At 46.5% G+C, this 18,701-nt stretch overlaps 1 protein-coding gene and 2 non-coding genes across 12 annotated transcripts in view; all 3 read left to right on the top strand.

Moving 5' to 3' along the window:
- PUM1 (pumilio RNA binding family member 1) overlaps nucleotides 1-18,701 on the top strand; it is a 91,574-nt gene that overhangs the window by 50,520 nt on the left and 22,353 nt on the right. For 6 of the 10 annotated variants that reach the window (XM_048499262.1, XM_048499253.1, XM_048499254.1 and 3 more), the window contains 6 exons: nucleotides 2,669-2,785; nucleotides 6,687-6,838; nucleotides 9,098-9,236; nucleotides 11,793-11,936; nucleotides 14,066-14,356; nucleotides 16,382-16,618. In XM_048499262.1, the coding sequence (XP_048355219.1) occupies nucleotides 2,669-2,785; nucleotides 6,687-6,838; nucleotides 9,098-9,236; nucleotides 11,793-11,936; nucleotides 14,066-14,356; nucleotides 16,382-16,618 (1,080 nt within the window). The remainder of the gene's footprint in view (nucleotides 1-2,668; nucleotides 2,786-6,686; nucleotides 6,839-9,097; nucleotides 9,237-11,792; nucleotides 11,937-14,065; nucleotides 14,357-16,381; nucleotides 16,619-18,701) is intronic. The other 4 variants (XM_048499258.1, XM_048499256.1, XM_048499257.1 and 1 more) reach the window with 2 other exon arrangements.
- Nucleotides 4,394-4,478, top strand: LOC125435984. Its single transcript, XR_007244963.1, has one exon. It is a non-coding gene; the product is annotated as a small nucleolar RNA SNORD103/SNORD85 (small nucleolar RNA).
- LOC125435983 lies at nucleotides 7,764-7,849 on the top strand. The gene has a single exon (XR_007244962.1). It is a non-coding gene; the product is annotated as a small nucleolar RNA SNORD103/SNORD85 (small nucleolar RNA).

The following is an 18,701-nucleotide window of genomic DNA, read 5'->3' as shown; positions in this document are numbered from 1 at the left end:
GGTGGCCAAAACAATTCTGTTTCCCCAGTAGCATCAAGGTGCTAAAGGGGTGGGGACATAGCACCTCAATTGGTTAAGGGAGTTTGGTAAAAAAAAGAAAGGTACAAAAACACCAAGAATGCAGCTTTGACTGTTAAAACAGATAGAGGCATTATGTAAACGTGTATTGCTTTCAACCAGTTTGTTGAATGTAAAGAGTTTGCGGCTTATCTCCAGAACTGAACATTCTCTTGAAATGGTAAGCAAGAGGACTTTTACATGGTTTTGAGCTTTGTTAGAGCAGGGGTCTGCAACCTGCGGCTCTCCAGCTGTTCATGGACTACAAATCCCATCAGCCCCTACCAGCATGGCACATTGGGAATTGTAGTCCATGAACATCTGGAGAGCCACAGGTTGCAGACCCCTGTTTTAGAGGGAGGGCAAGGGACCGATGCCCTTGAAGGTCCCGAGATCAGTCCTTAGCATCTCTGGTTGAAAAAGCCAGGAAGTGGATGACACCAGACCTCTCTGCCTGAGACGGTGGGGAAACACTGCCCGTCAGTGTAGGCAGCCCAGACCTTGATGGGCCGATGGCTTGGTTCAAGTACAAGACCGCTTCGCATGTGCTCGGACGCTATTTAACCTTCATCCCTCAAGGTCATTGTGGCGTTGTCAGGACATCCTTTTGTGTGTTTTGCCACTTGAATGTTCCTTTCGATCATAAGCTGAGGTCCAAAAAAAGGGAGCTGTGAAGGCCAAAAAAAACCTGTGCCTGAGCTTTGCCTTCAGATTTCATGCAAAAGAGACAAGCTTCCTTGCAGATGGCAGCTTTTGTTTTTGAAGTGCAACTTGCACAACTCCAGCAGTGTATGTTGTGGTCCACCCTCACCCCCTTTCCCTTGTTTCTTAGCCACACCATCTGCTGTTATGACTGATCTAGCCTTAGGGTGTTTCTGAATTGCTCCAAGGAAAGGCTCAGAACTACAAAGGAAAATCTGTGCATCATAGAAGTGATAGTTTCCATGCCCCCCCCCCTTTGCTTTCCATAGCTGATTTTCAGTTGACCTTGCGAGATTTGTTTTAACCCTTTGTGATATTTTTATGGTACCCTAGGATTAACGTAAACATACCATAGCAGAAGTAAAGGTACATGAGTTTGTTTCTGTGTGAACAAGTCTGGGCAACTCTTGGGCTTTCATGCACTCCTGTCTGTCTCTGCCTCCCTCCCCCTCTTCAGCCTGGCCAATTCACTTGATAGTTCTGAGACTGTGATAAACCGTCATTTGCGGTTAGTGTCCAAACTGGTAAACTAAAATGTTGTGCTTTTCCTGCAAGTCAGGATTGGAAACAGATTTGATTCTGGTTTGCAGGGCAAGCACCAATCTTAAGAATGCTGGTTGGGCTAGAAGAGCAAACCACAGCTTTCTGCAAAAAGAGTAAATCCCTAGTTAGCTTGCCGTGCGTAAGTGTTGGTACAACAAAAGCACCTAATGGTGAATGGTAATGAAATCAGCAGTCTCTTCAATAAATTCATTCAAAAGACCTGCTGTTTCAATCCCTTGTTTTTGAATAATACAACTCCAAATATATAATTCACAGGAGCTTACGCGCAAGTCCTTTGTTTTGTATAAATAATGCAAATCAAATGACACAATATGCCTTGTCTCCCAAAAAGGCTCACTACAAAGTCTGTATGTTTTTCCAACTATATAAGTAAGGTATGTCGACTCAATATATAATAATAAACGGGCTGTCACTCCCTGGTGTGGAATGATTGATTTGCACTATTTATAAAAAAACAAGAGACTTAAGTGTAAGCTCTTGTGAATTGTATATTTTGAGTTGTCTTACTTATACAAAAACAAGAAATCGAAGCAGCAGCTCTTTTGAATGAAACTTTATTTAAGTTTGTGAAGAGACTGCTGATTTCTTTACCATTAACCATTAGGTGCCTTTCTTTTGTTGTACCCCTTGAGCAAACCTACCCCATACTTTACGATGGTTGGTGTGTAACGGTGGGTCCCATATGTTATTTAAGACTCACAGTGTAAGCAGCTGAAATGTAACTGCTTGATATAGTCCAGTGATGGCGAACCTTTTCGAGACCGAGTGCCCAAATTGCAACTGAAAACCCACTTATTTATCGCAAAGTGCCAACACAGCAATTTAACCTGAATACTGAGATTTTAGTTTAGAAAAAACAGTTGGCTCCGAGGCTCGTGTTTCTTGGGAGTAAGCTTGGTGAAGCAACCATGCAACACTTCGAATGGGTGAATCACGACTCTAGGAGGGTTTACTCAGAAGCAAGCCCCATTGCCAGCAACTGAGCTTACTCCCAGGTAAAGGATCCCGTGCCATAGGTTCACCACCACTGATATAGTCCATCAGGGGTGCATGTTTGACACGCCTGCAGTAGATGGAAATGCAGGACTTTGGAAATGCAACCATCGAGGAGACCCTCCAGGCTCATTCACACGTCCACAAGTGACGGTTTGCAGTTGCATCTGAACAAAGCCTTTGATTATGTGAGAGTGTACAATTTTTTGTTTTCACAGTGTAGCCCACTCTCAAGTCCCACCCCTTTGAACCTCCCTACCCCGGTCTGTTGCAGAGAGTCTGCTCGGCTGCCGAGCGATAGAAGCGTTTCGATAGGGGCTGCGGTTCTAGTCAAGTTTGTTTTTACTGACAGGTATGTTTTCAGCAGGTTTAGCTCCTGCCGCCTTTGTGCCCAACCCATACATCATCAGCGCTGCTCCACCCGGAACGGATCCCTACGCGGCGGGGCTCGCTGCGGCTGCAACATTAGGTGAGACGCTCGGCTGGAGGCGCCAGGTTTGAAATAGCCTTGGATGATGGTGACGGGAGGGTGTCACGACATCGGAAAGGAAAGCCGCTGTGTTGTTTCGAGGGCTGTTAACACTTAGCGGTCAAATCCAGTGGAAGGTTTGCACGCTGCTGCATTTTGCCCTCTGCCATCTCTCCACCCCCCTATGCCCAGTTGCCACCTGTTGCTGTCTTTACCTTCCTGTCTTTACCTTCTTTACCTTACCAGTTCATCCTGGCTTGACTCCACTTGGGAACAGGAAACCAAACGTTTGGTAATGGTTCTCTGGTTTTCAAAACTGGCTGTGATTAGCAGTAACCCTGGTCGGCCCAGTTTGGTTGTGATGGCAAGCTCTTGTTCCATGAAATATTTTTGGGGGTGGGGGTGGAATCAAAGAAACCTGTTCAGCAGCTGCTGTCCAAAGTGACCCTATGAAGTAGACTGCAAATCAGACCCGCAGCACATACCTGTGGAGGGAGTCCCATATGTTATTTAAGACTCACAACGTCAGCAGCTAAAATTTAACTGTTCGATACAGTCCATCAGGGGTGCATGTTTGGCACGCCTGCAGCAGATGGAAACGCAGGACTTTGGCAGCTGCCCCCCCCCCCCCCCCGGTTCATGCTGGACTGTCCCATTTCCCCGGAAGGAAGTATCTTCTTTCAAAGTGAAATCTTAGATGGATTGCAAGGGCATTGACGGATATGCAGTTTTGATTAAAGAGAGGCTATAGCAGTATACATTTCCCAGTGAATATTCTTTTTGCAGAATTGGCCTGGGAGACTTCAGCGCAAGTTATAGCCCAGGTACAGGGAATCAGTCATCAAAGAGCCTGCACTATGTCATCTCTGGCTGTTGAACTGCAGCTAAGACATTGCTTGTGGGGCAACAGAATTCTAGGTTCCCTCATGTCTCTGATGTAGATTGTCCCTCCAGGTTTTATCCGTGATCCTGTGCTCCTGTTAACTCCAGGGTTAATTGCAGTTAAGACTAACCTCCCCCCCCCCACCAGATAACCACTAACTGCTATTAACTATTATCTGTGCTGATGTAATTGTTATGCACAGACAGGTGACGGGAGGAGGAGGAGGAGGAGGAGTGTTCATCCCCTCCCCTGAGTTTGCTGGAGGGTTTTAACCACTAGCAAGGCAGCCCTTGTGTTACATCCATTCCAATCCAGGTGGTTTATTTACTTCATTGATACCCCACCAGTCCCCACAGTGGAAACCCGGAGCAACTCGCCTTGTTCAGCTGTTCTCCCTTTTATCTTCACAACAGCCCTGTGAGGTAGATTAGGCCTGGTGTGACTGGCTACCCAGCAAGATCTGATGGCAGAGTGCGGATCTGAACCTGGGTTTCCCAGATCTTAAGCTGACGCTCTTAACCAGTACGGCACCCTGGCTCATCTCTCCTGTGATGCTGTAGTCAATTTTGGTTGCTTGAAATCACATGGGAGAGCCCAACAGTCTGATTATGTCCATCCCTGGGCCACTGATACCAAACTGTGTGTTTGGGGGTGGATGGAGGGGGGGGGGCATGGCCTTTGCTCATCTCACTCTGCCTGGACTTTAGCTTCTTAAACCACCCATGTCTGGCAGTGATGTTGCACTTGCCCTCACTGAGAACCTAGTTCCATAATGAGAATTTTGTGAGTACTCATCTGCTCTGAGCCGGACACAAGTGGGTGGGGCTTCTTTTTGTTTTAAACAGATTGTTTTAAGAAAGGCATTTTTAATATCCTGGAGTCCTCCTTGCGTAGGTGTCTCAAGGAGCTGACCAGCAGGATCCCTTTTCCTTCTTCCCTCCTGCTGGTGTTCCTTGTGTGCAAATGCCGCCGGAGCTGTGGGGCAGCGGCAACCAGGCTGTTCTGGTAGCACGAGAACGGCTCCTCCCTGGTCATTTCTGTTGAACCTGGCAAGGCATTGTGGGCACAGCTGCAGGGGAGTTGTCTTGTGATAGCAGCCTGGGTGGTTATGTGACTTGGCCCTCCAATTTGAGAGCTGTTCTGAAAAGATAACTAGAAGCAGGGCTTTCTTGGTGGTGGTGCTCCCATCTCTGAAATGTGCTCCCCTGTGTGACTCTGCCAACACCTGTTCTGTTTACCTAGGTTCTTAATTGATGTTTTTAGCCTTTTGGTCTACTGCTTTTCAGATCTGCTTTATGCTACTTTTACGTGGCTTTTATTATTTCTAATTGCTAAAATTCAGATGTCAGTGCCCAGAACGTTAAAGTTTTTGTTGCGGCGATTGCATTTGCTGGTTGTTACCAAATTTGATTTTCATCGTTAGTTGGCTCAACCAAGTCTCTGAAGGGCAGGCATAGAGAAGCACTAAATAAATGTTGCTAAAGCACCCTTCCTTCCTTCCTTCCTTCCTTCCTTCCTTCCTTCCTTCCTTCCTTTCTTTCTTTCTTTCTTTCTTTCTTTCTTTCTTTCTTTCTTTCTTTCTTTCTTTCTTTCTTTCTTTCAAGTATTTGTGTTGCCCTCTTCAAAGCATCAGTGGGATATAATAGTAAGATTTGGTTGTGTCAGGGCCAAGGTTAAAACCCCTATTCAGCTTGGAGACGCCCTGAGTTATTGTTTATGTATTTATTAAAATGCATCACCCCTCGTTTTCCGGCCTAGCCCAGTCTTGTCGGAGCTCGGAAGTTAAGCAGGGTTGGTGTTAGATGGGAGACGACCGAGAAGGACTGGGACTGCCGTGCAGAGGAAAGCCACGGCAAAATCACCTTTGTTCATCTGGTTCCTTGAAAACACCCTCATGAGGAAGAATCTCCTGGAGTTGTCATGAATTCAACAGCAAACTTTATCTAGGTGTTATTTATTAATGAAATATTTTATTAAAGCATTTATTAGAATGTTTAGACTCCACCTTTCCTCTTGGCTCTCGGCAGGTTAGTTCAGGGACTGCTGTGAGTGGTGAGATCAAGAATGCCCTTTGATCATCTGCGTACAGAGGGTACCTTTCTGGAACTCTCCCCCTCCCCCCCCCCCAATATTGCTGCCAGCCTCATACCTAATTATCTGTGTTCCCTTTAGAAACTATTGAACTTGTTACTTGATTGGAAACACACGTTTCCACTTCGTTAAGGAAACATTGACTCTTCATTCTGCTCAACTGGTGAAACACTCTTTGCTCCGTTTAGACGGCGAAAACTCAGATCAAATTTTGCACGTGTTCTGACAGAAACGGACAGTCAATCTTTGTTTACCTAGCTACAAGTTATTGCGTCTCACTTAAAACCAAGGTGCTTTTCAAATGTGGGTTGGAGTGCTTGGCGAAGAGCGCCGATTGAAAATCGCACTGTCCATTTGGACTTCCTTATTAAACAAAACCTAATTGCCTGATATGACAAAGAATCGTAATTCAGCGTTTCGTGCAAACTTCCAGCTTTCTGTCTTGCAGGGATTACAGTTCTATTTGGGTTTGTGTGGGTGACAACGGATGACGTTTTAAAGTCTTTCGTGTGCTTTTTGTCTAAAACCACAAGCTTTGCGGAATGGAAGAAACACATTCCCGTGTGTCCCAGCTTTCCCTTGTGTATAAGTAGCAACATGGAGGAGAGCAGCTCCTAACCTGGAGGGCCCAGGCTAGCCCGATCTGGTCAGCTCTCAGAAGCTAAGCAGGGTTGGTCCTGGTTACCACTTGGATTGGAGACTACCAAGGGAGTGTAGGATTGCTGTACAGAGGCAGGCAATAGCAACCAACCTCTTGGCTTGAAAACCCCACGCCAGATCAACATGGGTTGGTTGCAGCTTGATGGCAAAAAGAAAACATGGCCCTGTCCTTTGGTCCGAGGCGTGACCGGGCTGCGTGTTTTGGAGGGAGATCATCCTGCAGCATTAGGCAACCTTTTAATTGCAGTTGTCTGTTGGCATTTTTAGGACCTGCTGTTGTCCCTCATCAATATTATGGAGTCGCTCCCTGGGGAGTCTACCCCGCCAGTCTTTTCCAGCAGCAAGCAGCCGCGGCGGCTGCTGCCTCAAACTCATCCAATCAGCAGACCACTCAGCAGAGTCAGCAAGGACAGCAGCAGGTGAGCGGCAAATGTCTGGGGCAGATATTGAAAGTCGGGCATTTCATGGTTCGATGGTAAAGCAGTGGCTTCGTGTGCAGAAGGCCCCAGGTTCAGACCACAGGATCTCACTTTAAAAGTGTTTCAGGGAGTGGGGAAGGTCTGAGGCCTGGAGAGCCGCTGCTGGTCAGATTAGTCAGAACTGAGCTGGATGCATTTTAACCTAACTTAAAATATGGCAGCTTTCTACCTTTACCTGTACAGGTGTCCAGGGGTAGCATCCCCACTCCTGCACTCGCCTGTTCCAGAGGGAGCTCTGGGACGGGCAGAGGGAACAGCCCAGCTTAGGTCCTACTGAACAGGTAGCTGAACCAGGTACTGTGGAGCCATGAAGGGCCAAGCAGCGCTGATGCAGCAGGTTGGCAGGTGAAAGGCTGGAGGGAGAGGGTCCAGGGTGTCAGTGGGCTCACCAGCATACAGGAACGGTTGGAGGGGGGGGGTCAGCCCCCGACTTTGACCCCCCCCCCCCCCCCCAGCAGCCATCTTTCAAAGTTGTAGAATTTCTCTTATTGTCCATAAGGCAACGGCTATGACATGGGCTTTCTCAGTGGTCGCTCCGGTGCTTTGGAATTATCTGTCAGAGAAAGGGTCCCTTATTGATTACCTTCAGGGAATGTCTGCAAGGTTGTTTAGCTGCAGGAGGCATTAGGCTGAGCGGGCGCTCCTTTTCCATTCGTATTGGTTTTAAATGTGTTGTTTTTATTCTTGCGTCTGCACAAGTTCTGTCTCGTTGAGGGGCTTGAGTTGATGCGTCCTTGGCTCTTGCCGCGCTATTGAAGGCAGGATATTAATGTTCTAAATTATCGCGAATTGCATCAGAATGGTAAATGATACACTGTGAAACAGTTTAGTCCTTTTCTCAGGTTGTCTCCGTTGTCCTCCCAGGTCTAGCAGTGATGACACTCTTGCCCTCACTGAGAACACTGTTCAGTAATGAGACTTCTGCTATGTACTCAGATGTGCTGAGCTAGACCTTTTTCTTTCTTTGTTTTTTGATGACTGCCAAGATGCTAGCAATAGGGAATTTCATCCAGGGCCTCAAGCATATGTGTACTCCACAGTGTGATATGTATAAGGTAATAGAGTGGTGTTTTGGCAATATATCACTCTATATTTTTAAGGGCATCAGTTCAATAGCTATTGCAAGGTCACTGTATGCAGTTGCTCCACCTTTGCCTATGAAGCCAGGCTGCTCAGCAGAAAATTACAGTTTCCCTTGCTGGGGAAAATGTGTACACACGTTAATGAAAGATGTGTAGTCACTGAGGCTAGATCTTGACCGCTGAAAAATTCTGCCAATTAAATATGTACAAATATTGTAATTGTGACTGTATTGTATCATTTATTTCACTTATACCCCATCTTTCTCCTCACTGGGGACCCTAAACAACTTGTATTTATTCTCTTCTCCTGCATTGTATCCCCAATGATAGAAAGACAGGAGGGCAGGCAGGCAGACAGAAGGTAGAAGACAGGCAGATGGTAGAATGTATATAGAAAGAAACCCTGTGAAATAAGTTAGGCTGTGAGTGCGGGACTAGCCCAAGGTCACCCAGCAAGCGGGGATTCGTATTCGAGTCTTCCAGAACAAGTCCAACACTTGTAACTGTTAACAGCATTCTGGTATTAACTGAAAGAGGCTGATTAATAATAATATTAATAAGGCCGCATCTGTCTCAGCTTTTAAATGCAAAAAAAACCCTAACCACCCAAGATCTCCTCAATTTTACAGAGCTGATGACACGTTCATTAAAAATACAGCAAGATTAACATTCACAGTAAGATTTGATTGTTTCTGAAGTTTATAGAAATGCAGGCTGCTACATGTAATTTTCGTAATTGGTTTTCCAAGGATTGTAGCTGCTTGTGGTAACCCGTGATTGTTTCTGGTAACTGGGAAACCTCTGATTTCTGCTTTCTAAAGTGTGTCCCTTAGTGTACGTTTGGGTGGATTTTTGTAGGAAAGGAGTGGTGAGGGAGGGGCGGCATGCCTTCTCCAACCCTTGCTTGCCCAAGAGGTGAATGAAGAAAGTGGTATATGTTTCCTTCTCTTACCGCAAGAACTTCCTGAGAACTTAGGCCTTCTGTGATAAAGGCTGCTGCTGCTTCTCCTAAGAATTAAGTTTGTGATTTGCAATTGTGGTTGCGGATCCCCGCCCACCCTTGGCTAAGCCAAGCATATGGTATATGTGATAATGCCATTTGTTTCCTGTGTCCAAGGTTCTTCGCGGAGGTGCCAGCCAACGCCCCTTGACACCAAATCAGAACCAGCAGGGCCAGCAGACTGATCCATTAGTGGCTGCGGCAGCTGTGAACTCTGCCCTTGCTTTTGGGCAAGGGCTAGCAGCAGGGATGCCAGGTAGGAGTTCCCATTCTCTGGCAGTTGCCGTGTGGGGTACACTTTCTTTGTCCTACTGTAGTTGGTTATCCATTTAACCTTGTTTCTACTATCCTTGGACACGTCGACTTGAGACTTTGCTGGTCCTTGCAGAAGAGACCTGTTCACACACAGTTGATTCCCCCCCCCCCCATTTTAGTCTGTTTTCCTTTTCTGTCCAGCAATCTGTTTTTATGATCAATGTTTTCACGCAGGGCTGAAGCTATTTAAAAAGCTGGATTTCAATTAATATCTTTCAATGGTTGCTTTTATTCCTTTTATTTTCTAAGCCAGTTGCCCTGGGCAGGTTCCTGGAGAGGCGGCCTAAAAACGTTCTAAATAAATATTATAAATGCCAGCACAGATTTGTTTGGTCAGGTGAGAAAAGCATCTTTACATCGGTAATTTGAAGGGAGCCGGCCGTGCCTGTTGCAGGGTTTGACTCTCTCCTGATTTGCAGATTGAACATCTTCCACTGCACTCTATAGGACATAGCTATCCCAGCAATCGAATTATGTTAGGGATGAGTCTATGATCTGAGGTGACACCTGGTTGTGTGAAGGTGGCTTCATACTTAGAATCAGACAGTAAAGTGACTTGCAACGTTGCTGGCTTAGAAACCACCTTTTCCTTCCACAAGCCAGCATTTATTGGTACAGAAATCATGCCCATTTGAAAAATGAAGCCAGACATTGTATTGTTTACCATTTAGGATTCTTTGTGGCAGGGGTGATCAAGACACAGATGCCTAGAAGCTGTTTGGTACCAATATTCCTATGTTTGGCTTCCTAGTCCATACGCAACTGGGTTTGCTGCTACCATTTCATACATACTCTTATAAGGACAGTAAGGGAAGCTGAAACTGTGCCCTTAAGAGGCACAGCACCAAGCATCAGTAGGGGTAGTTCTTTGCTCCTTGTTTTATAGAGGCACCTACTAAAACTATTGCCAGATGGGGTGCTGTGTGGTTTCCGGGCTGTATGGCCGTGTTCTAGCAGCATTCTCTCCTGACGTTTCGCCTGCATCTGTGGCTGGCATCTTCAGAGGATCATCCTCTGAATGATCCTCTGAAGATGCCAGCCACAGATGCAGGCGAAACGTCAGGAGAGAATGCTGCTAGAACACGGCCATACAGCCCGGAAACCACACAGCACCCCAGTGATTCCGGCCGTGAAAGCCTTTGACAATATATTGCAGGCCATATTTCTTCATTTTAAAGGTAAAGGTAGTCCCGCTGTGCAAGCACTGGGTTATTGGTGGCTCATGGTGTGGTGTCACATCACAACATTTACTAGGCAAACTTTGTTTACAGGGTGCTTTGCCATTGCTTTCCCCAGTCCTCTATACTTTACCTTGAGCCAGCTCCCTGAAACCGACTTCCTTTGGGATCGAACTTGGGTCACGAGGAGGGCTCTTATGCTTCATTTTTGCCCAGGCTTTAATTAAGAGGTTGATTTTTTAAAAAGTATTCTTCCTGTTTTTATGATACTCATTTTAAGCTGCTCAATTTTTGTGCTCTGGCTGGGTTTTAATGCTGCATTTTTAGAACTTATTAATCATTATCAACTTCTTCTGGTAGGTTATGGTTTAATACAAGTGTGTCAAATTCCTTTGTTCCATGACATAAATGTGATTTGGTCAGGCTGGGCCTGGAGGGAGAAGTAGCTGCCTTGTCTGATGAGCCCCCAGCAGGGTCGCCAGCCCAGATTGGGGGTGGGGGTGGGGGTGGTGATGGCTGCCTCAGCTAGTGACCTCACAGCAGGCTCACCAGCCCGTATCAGAACTCTTGAGATAACTTATCTGGCCCGCGGGTCAGCAGAGGCAATTCCCGCTTGTTCCAGATTGAGAGCAAGGTGGGGTTGCTTCAGCCTGCTCATGGGCCTAATAAACCTTCTCAAAGGGCCTAGTGGCCCCCTTGCCACATTTGACACCCACTCCACCCCGCCCTCCGTTTCTTATATTATAAGAGGCAGTATTGAAATTTTCCAAGCTAGTAAATAGATTTGATGCCTTGATTCCAGAGCAACCTTCCTCCCTTTACACATTCCGAATTCTGGCTTCCTTGGCTGCAAATGCCAGCGTTGTAACCTTGGGCGTTACTTTGCAGCATCTGTCAACTTGGCCGGAATGCTGTCTCATTTTGGCCAAGTGGAAGAATGAAAACTCTCTTACTCTTCAAGACGGGAGACTCTTTCCCCTGAGAAACTGCAACATGCGACGAAAATGTGTTTGATTGTTAGTGACATCGGGCCAGAAATAAGCAAATATTAATCGTGTCTTCCATTCCCCTGGCAGCATAAAGTGCTTTTACTGCTGCGGTTGGGTTTTTGTTTCAGGTTTCTGTTCTGCCTCATACAATTGGGGGCAAATCATTGGGATTCCAGCAATTCCTTAACATTGTGAAGCCCAATAGTGTTTGCATTTCTCTGGGTTGGGTATATTGGGGGGAGGGAAAAATGGGTTCATAGTGCAGAGTATGGTAGAAGGGAGATTTTATGCATTTTGGTACCGTTCTCTATGCTTTGCCTGTCTTTGTAGGCTATCCGGTGCTGGCTCCTGCCGCTTACTATGACCAAACAGGTGCTCTTGTGGTGAATACAGGGGCTAGGAATGGCCTGGGAGGCCCGGTCCGACTGGTAGCCCCAGCTCCTGTTATCATCAGTTCCTCAGCAGCACAAGCAGGCAAGTTTTTTTTCTGGGCAATTATGTTTCTGTGCATGCTGGGTAATATTTTCGGGCCCGGTTGGGATTAACTGGACAAGCGGAGCTGCAGACTCTCAAGGGCTTGGCTCCACCAGTAAGTTTCTGAGGGCGGAAGGTATTTCCACCTGGAGCTCACATTCCCCTGCCTCACCTTCCTGTTGTAGCCAAAAATGCTCCCTGTAAGGCTTCTCCAGTGGTATGAAGCAGCCCTGCTCCCCTGACACAAAGGTCTGACAAAAGAGAGCAGGATTGGTGACATTTTCCCCATCTCTCCACTGTTCAAAAACTTCTCAGGTAGATCCAAACCAATATATGTATGACAGAAAGGGGTTAGAGTTTTCAGTTTCAGGAGCTTTGAGGAATAAGAGGAACCTGGCCTAAATTTATCAGTTTTTGGGACATCCTGTTTATTTTTTGGTATTAATACTTTGGAAGCTTCCTCCCAGGATTGTGGAATTGGTTTACCTTCTAATATTCCATTTACTAATTCCATTTACTAAAGGAGCAGCAGTGGCGTAGGAGGTTAAGAGCTCATGTATCTAATCTGGAGGAACCGGGTTTGATTCCCAGCTCTGCCGCCTGAGCTGTGGAGGCTTATCTGGGAAATTCAGATTAGCCTGTGCACTCCCACACACGCCAGCTGGGTGACCTTGGGCTAGTCACAGCTTCTTGGAGCTCTCTCAGCCCCACCTGCCTCACAGGGTGTTTGTTGTGAGGGGGGAAAGGCAAGAAGATTGGAAGCCCCTTTGAGTCTCCTGCAGGAGAGAAAGGGGGGGATATAAATCCAAACTCTTCTTCTTCTTCTTCTTCTTCTTCTTCTTCTTCTTCTTCTTCTTCTTCTTCTTCTTCTTCTTCTTCTTCTATTTCTTCTTCTTCTTCTTCTTCTTCTTCTTCTTCTTCTTCTTCTTCTTCTTCTTCTTCTTCTTCTTCTTCTTCTTCTTCTTCTTCTTCTTCTTCTTCTTCTTCTTCTTCTTCTTCTTCTTCTTCTTCTTCTTCTTCTTCTTCTTCTTCCTCTTCTTCTTCTTCTTCTTCTTCTTCCATTAATTGTGCCTCATTTATAGTAAACTGCAGTAAATCCGTCAGGTCCAGGGGCCTTATTAGACTTCAAACTTTGGATCGCTTCTTTCATTTCTTGCAGTGTTATTTTTTTGGTTGAGATCTTTTTGCCTTTCTGGCGGGAGACTTTTCCATGGACTTTTACCTGAGTTTTCCCTAATCTCTTTGATCTCAATGACTTCGTTACTATATAATTTTTAAAAATAATTGGTAAGTGTCTTTGAGGAATAAGAGGAACCTGGCCATCAGCCTCACTTGTCCACCAGGCTTCACTTGACTCCTGGGCAGATTTAGGGCTGCTGATAGAAGGCTTCTTTTAAGTAAATCAGGATAAGAAAAAATAAGTGAATATATGTAGCTGAAATTAGCCAGTTTAGGCTGCCTGGTACCAAAGGAGAATAGTAATGACATGGGCAGGTCAGAAATCTGGTGAGATGATTACCATCAAATTGGAAGTAGTCCATTCCCCTAAGGACAACACTCTCCCCTAGGAAGGGAGATTACTAGCTCTTCAGACCCTTCTCAAGTGACCAAGCTGAATCCTTCTTCGACTCCTTCAAATACCCAACATCTCTCCATAAGACATATTCAGTAATATGAGTTGCTTGCCCTTGGATCAGCCATGTCTCCCAACTCAGACTCTTGCAGAGATGCAGCGGGCATCCTCATGAACAAGGATTGTTTCTGCTGCATCACTCTGCCTTGGGAGAGATTCCAGCAGTGTAGCAGATCGACCTTCATCCTTAGGGCTTGATTATAAAAAGGGGAGCAAGGGTAAATACTCATGATCAAGGCAGCCTCTTGAGAATTGGTGCTCCGGGCTACCGAGGGGAAAGTTCCGCTGATGCATTTTTTTTTGTAACACTCCAGGAGTTCAGTAAATTAAGGCACATCAGTCTAGGTGTCTCATAGGAATTGTCTCTGGCCGTGTGCCATCTTGGTGAGATGAAGGGCATTCATCAAGTAAATAGAGTACAGGAACTCCAGACCACATTTGTTGCATGTCATTTAACTTGCCCTTGTGTTTTCTGGTTTTAATTTTTGTTTTGCAGCCGTTGCAGCTGCCGCTGCTTCTGCAAACGGTGCTGCCGGTGGCCTCGCAGGAACAACCAACGGCCCCTTTCGCCCCCTTGGGACTCAGCAGCCCCAGCCGCAGCAGCAGCCCACCAGCAACCTGGCCTCCAGTTCCTTCTATGGCAACAACTCCCTCACTAGCAATTCCCAGAGCAGTTCGCTCTTCTCTCAGGGCTCTGCCCAGCCAGCCAACACTTCCCTCGGCTTCGGGAGCAGCAGTTCACTTGGTGCTACGCTGGGATCTGCACTGGGAGGCTTCGGGACAGCAGGTAGTGGGGCCAGTTTTTTTGTGGGGGTGGGAGGCGGTGCGTCTGTTGGATGGGAAATGGGAGGGGAAGGATAAGAGAATTATCTAATAGGGTGGTTTTGAATGGAACTCGCTGTTGTGTGTCCATTATAGCGAGCAAAAAAGTAACTATAAAGCCCACATAAGAACATAAGAGGCCTGCCAGATCAGACCAGGGTCCATGTAGTCCAGGGGTCTGCAACCTACCTGCATGGCCAATTGGGCTGATGAACATCTGGAGTCCATGAACATCTGGAGAGCCGCAGGTTGCAGACCCCTGATCTAGTCCCAACAGCCCATTTTGCACAGTGGCCAACCAGTAGCCTTACAGGGGCCCACACTCAGGGCACAGGTGCCAAGAACCTGTGCTGCTGATGCCCCTTGATCCTAGGTTCTTGAAGTTTATTGCCACTGAGCATGGAGTTTCATTTTAGTCACCGTGGCTAGGAACCATTGATAGATTATGTCCTCCATGCATCTGTCTAACCTCAATTTAAAGCAATCCATGTTTGTGGCTGTGACTCAGTCCATTCATAGCAAATTCCACAATTTAATTATTCATTAAGAAGTGTTTACTTTTGTCTGTCCATGGATTTCATCGTGTGCCCCCAAAAGTCAGCATTTTTGGAGAGGGGGTACATCACCTGGACTGGTGGTTCCATTTGCCAGCTCACCTCTTGCTTTTATGTCCACCAACCTAAAAAGTATCGTGCTTCACATTTCCGTAGGAACCTGATAAACCAAGTGCTTCACACTGGTTATCCTATTCCCATTACATCAACAGGTTTCTAAGGTTATTATCCCCATGTTTGGGGCGGGGCTGAAAGAGAACAGCCACCCAGCAAACAGAGGTAAAATTTGAATCCTCAAATCCTTTCCCTAGCCACTACACCACACTTGCTTTCAGTACAAGCAGCTGGCGTTTATTAGATATGCAGAGTTAGACCCTGAACAGATGAAAGCATTTATGATACCTTCTACCTGAAGAGAGAACGAAGGAAGCAGTGCTGTCCCCCCTCGCCTGTCACAGTCCCCCCTCGCCTGTCACGTGGCCGTTTAGGTGGGAGAATCCGGCTGTGACTCAAACAGTGCGGTGGGCAGGGGCACTCCTGTGAGCAGATCTTTCTCTTAAGAAGCTGGCTGGTCAGAACTCTGTGGCAGGCCTGTGACCGTGCAGCCCCCCATGAGTGCTTGCATAGAAGACCACTTGATGAACAGTTACAACACCACAACACTGGGGGTTTTTTTGGCAACTTGCTCTGATTAACCTGGAGTTCTCCTGTCCTTAGAAAGACATGTTAGGTCTACGCAGTCTCCATTCCCAACCTTCTGTTCCCCAACCTTGGAGCGCCTCACTCGCTGTCACGGCTCCTGCCTTGCCTGGCATCGGCTGGTCACAGCCAAGGTCAAGCCTGGGCCTGCTGTTATCAGCCTTACGTTAATGGGCCGTTCTGTTCTAATTGCTGCACTTTGCAGCATGGTGAAGCAGGCCTCCTCGCCCTAGGCCTCGGAAGTGGCAGATGGGGGGTGGGTGGAGGGAAGACTATTACATGTCCTTAAGACACTTCGAACACATAACTTACGTACATACATAAGCCTTTATTGGCATAGTCAGAAAGACTTACACAAATTGGGAACAACACATAACAAAGCTTTTGTCACCTCGTTCTGTTGTTCTGTTAACCTGTGGAAAGATTGGACGGGGTGGGGAGATCGAGCGGGAAAATGCGTGGAATAAATGTGTCTGCAGAAACCTGGCTTTCTGCAGTAATGGTCATTGTGACAGCACAATAAAGGCTACTGAGTTCATCTAGCAGAGGTGTCCAACTCTGGCACTTCAGATGTTCCTGGACTACAATTCCCATCAGCCCCTGCTGGCATGGCCAATTGGAATTGTAGTCCAAGAACATCTGAAGCACCAGAGTTGGGCACCCCTGATCTAGAGTCTGAATTATTGACTGTTCTACCAGAACCTTACGCTCACCCCCTTCCTCTTTTTGCATTTCAGTTGCAAATTCAAACACAGGCAGCGGCTCCCGCCGAGATTCACTCACAGGCAGCAGCGAGCTGTACAAGAGGACCTCTAGCAATTTGACTCCCATCGGGCACAGCTTTTACAATGGCCTTGGCTTTTCCTCTTCTCCGGGCCCTGTCGGTATGCCTTTGCCCAGCCAAGGACCTGGCCATTCTCAAACTCCACCACCCTCCTTATCTTCTCACGGATCCTCTTCGAGCCTAAACCTTGGTAAGGGGGCACGTCTGTTACTGTGCCGTTGCTGTGGAATGAGACACGTGTGCTGTGCGAGTGTGTTAACCCGATGTTTGGGCAAAGCAGCTGCTTGCTCCTCAACTTTCGGTGCGGGTTTTCCCGCACATGTTGTGAATGGGTAAAAAGTCCCTCTTCTTCCCTGAAAATCGGGAAGCTGGCATTTTTTTACTCACGGCACCATCTTGGAGCTAATCAGGTAATAATGGCGTTTGTTCCCCCTGGTTTTAAACTGGAGATGGAAGAAGATTATAAAATTTTGGATCTATAACCCCTTTTCTCAACTATTTCTCAAAGTGGCGTACGAACACCTTTCCTTCTTCTCCCCACAACAGACACCTTGTGAGGTAGATGGGGCTGAGAAAGGTCTGAATGGCCCAAAGTCTCCCAGCAGACTTCATGTGAAGGAGCAGAGGCAGAACAAACCTGGTTCACCAGTCAGAGTCCTAACCACTGCACCAAACTGTCTTAATCACTGCACCATGCTGGGTGTCAACGCAGCAAAGCATTTCACTTAAAATTCCTGGGGACGTTCTGGGATTGGTACTTTTTCCTGAGCAACTGAACTATTAGAGTGCTTTTTTAAAAAAACCTCTCTGTGCTACCTTCACAGTGTGTGCAGAAACCAATCGTCTTCTGCGCTGCTACTGTAGAAGAGAGGAAAATGGGAACAATATAAATATTTAGGGGATTATATTGATTTTAATGTATCATTAGTGAAGTTTGGTGAAGAGAAGGTTAAGGGGGGAAATGATAGCCCTGTTTGAAGGGATGTCATGTTGGTGAGGGAGCAAGCTTGTTTTATGCTGCTCTAGAGACTAGGACCAGGTGTAATGGGTTCAAGGTGAAGGAAAAGAGGTTCCACCTAAACATCAGGAAAAACTTCCTGACAGTAAGGGCTGTTCGACTGTGGAATGCGCTACCTCGGAGTGTGGTGGAGTCCTCTTCTTTGGAGGTTTTTAAAGAAAGGCTCGATGGCCATCTGTCAGGAGTGCTTTGATTGTGTGTTCCTGCATGGCAGGGGGCTGGACTTGCTGGCCCTTGGGGTCTCTTCCAACTCTATGATTCTATGATTTGTTCTCAGCTGCCCTTTAAACCTTGAGACGGATGGGATGGAAATATTATGGACAAATGAAAGAGTGCCTGCTGAAGACTTGCATGAAGTACTTACGAGTGATAGGGCAAAGCATGGAGAAATCAATGGACTGCTCTCCACTTTCTGACATTATAAAGACGGGGGAAGAATTCCCTCTCGTTACCATGGATTGCTGGTGCTTCCAGAGCCAGGCAGTAAAAGATGGCAGGAAGGCAAAGCCTCGGGTGCTGTCCATTTTTTAGGGCAATCCTATCAAAAGTCCTTCACCTCTGTGTGTTGTCTCTTGACTTGAAGGAAGAGTTCCTTTAATTTGGACCGGACAGATGTAAGTTGATTGCATTGGTTTAACATGGAATCCACCCTGAATCTCTGCGAGTAAGATGAACCATAGTGGTGTAGTGAACTCTTATCTGGTGAACTGGGTTTGTTTCCCCATCTTCCACATGAAGCCTGATGGGTGAACTTGGGCTAGTCACAGTTTTCTCCAACTCTCTCAGCCCCACCTTCCTCACAAGATGCATATTGCATGGAGAGGAAGGGAAGGAATTTGTAAACCTCTTTAAGACTCCTTATGATTTAGAAAAGCAGGATATATATATCCAAATTCTTCTCCTTTCCTTTCACCTGGTGAGATCCTTGGAGAAGTGTTCCAGATAAGTGGAAGGGGCCAAAGGGAGCATCAGTGGCGTAGGCGGTTAAGAGCTCAACTGTCCCTAGTTGTTCGGTCTCCTGTCCCTTCTGTTGTCTTCCCAGGTTAATTTTACATAATCATGCATTTTTATGGGAACAGAATTCTTAAATGTTGTATTTGCTTGGAGGGAAGATTACCTTGCATGTAAGATGCCCACCCCCCCACCCCAAAAAAAACTGTTACACCACAAAGTTACGACCTTCAAATGATATACCAAAGAAGTTTATTATTGAACATAACTGTAATTTGTATGTGAATTTAAAATGATCCTCTCT

The sequence above is a fragment of the Sphaerodactylus townsendi genome, linkage group LG06 (assembly GCF_021028975.2).
Source record: "Sphaerodactylus townsendi isolate TG3544 linkage group LG06, MPM_Stown_v2.3, whole genome shotgun sequence".
Classification (NCBI taxonomy): domain Eukaryota; kingdom Metazoa; phylum Chordata; class Lepidosauria; order Squamata; family Sphaerodactylidae; genus Sphaerodactylus; species Sphaerodactylus townsendi.
The sequence above is the reverse complement of the archived record's forward strand: the minus strand, read 5'-3'. Positions and strand labels throughout refer to the sequence as shown.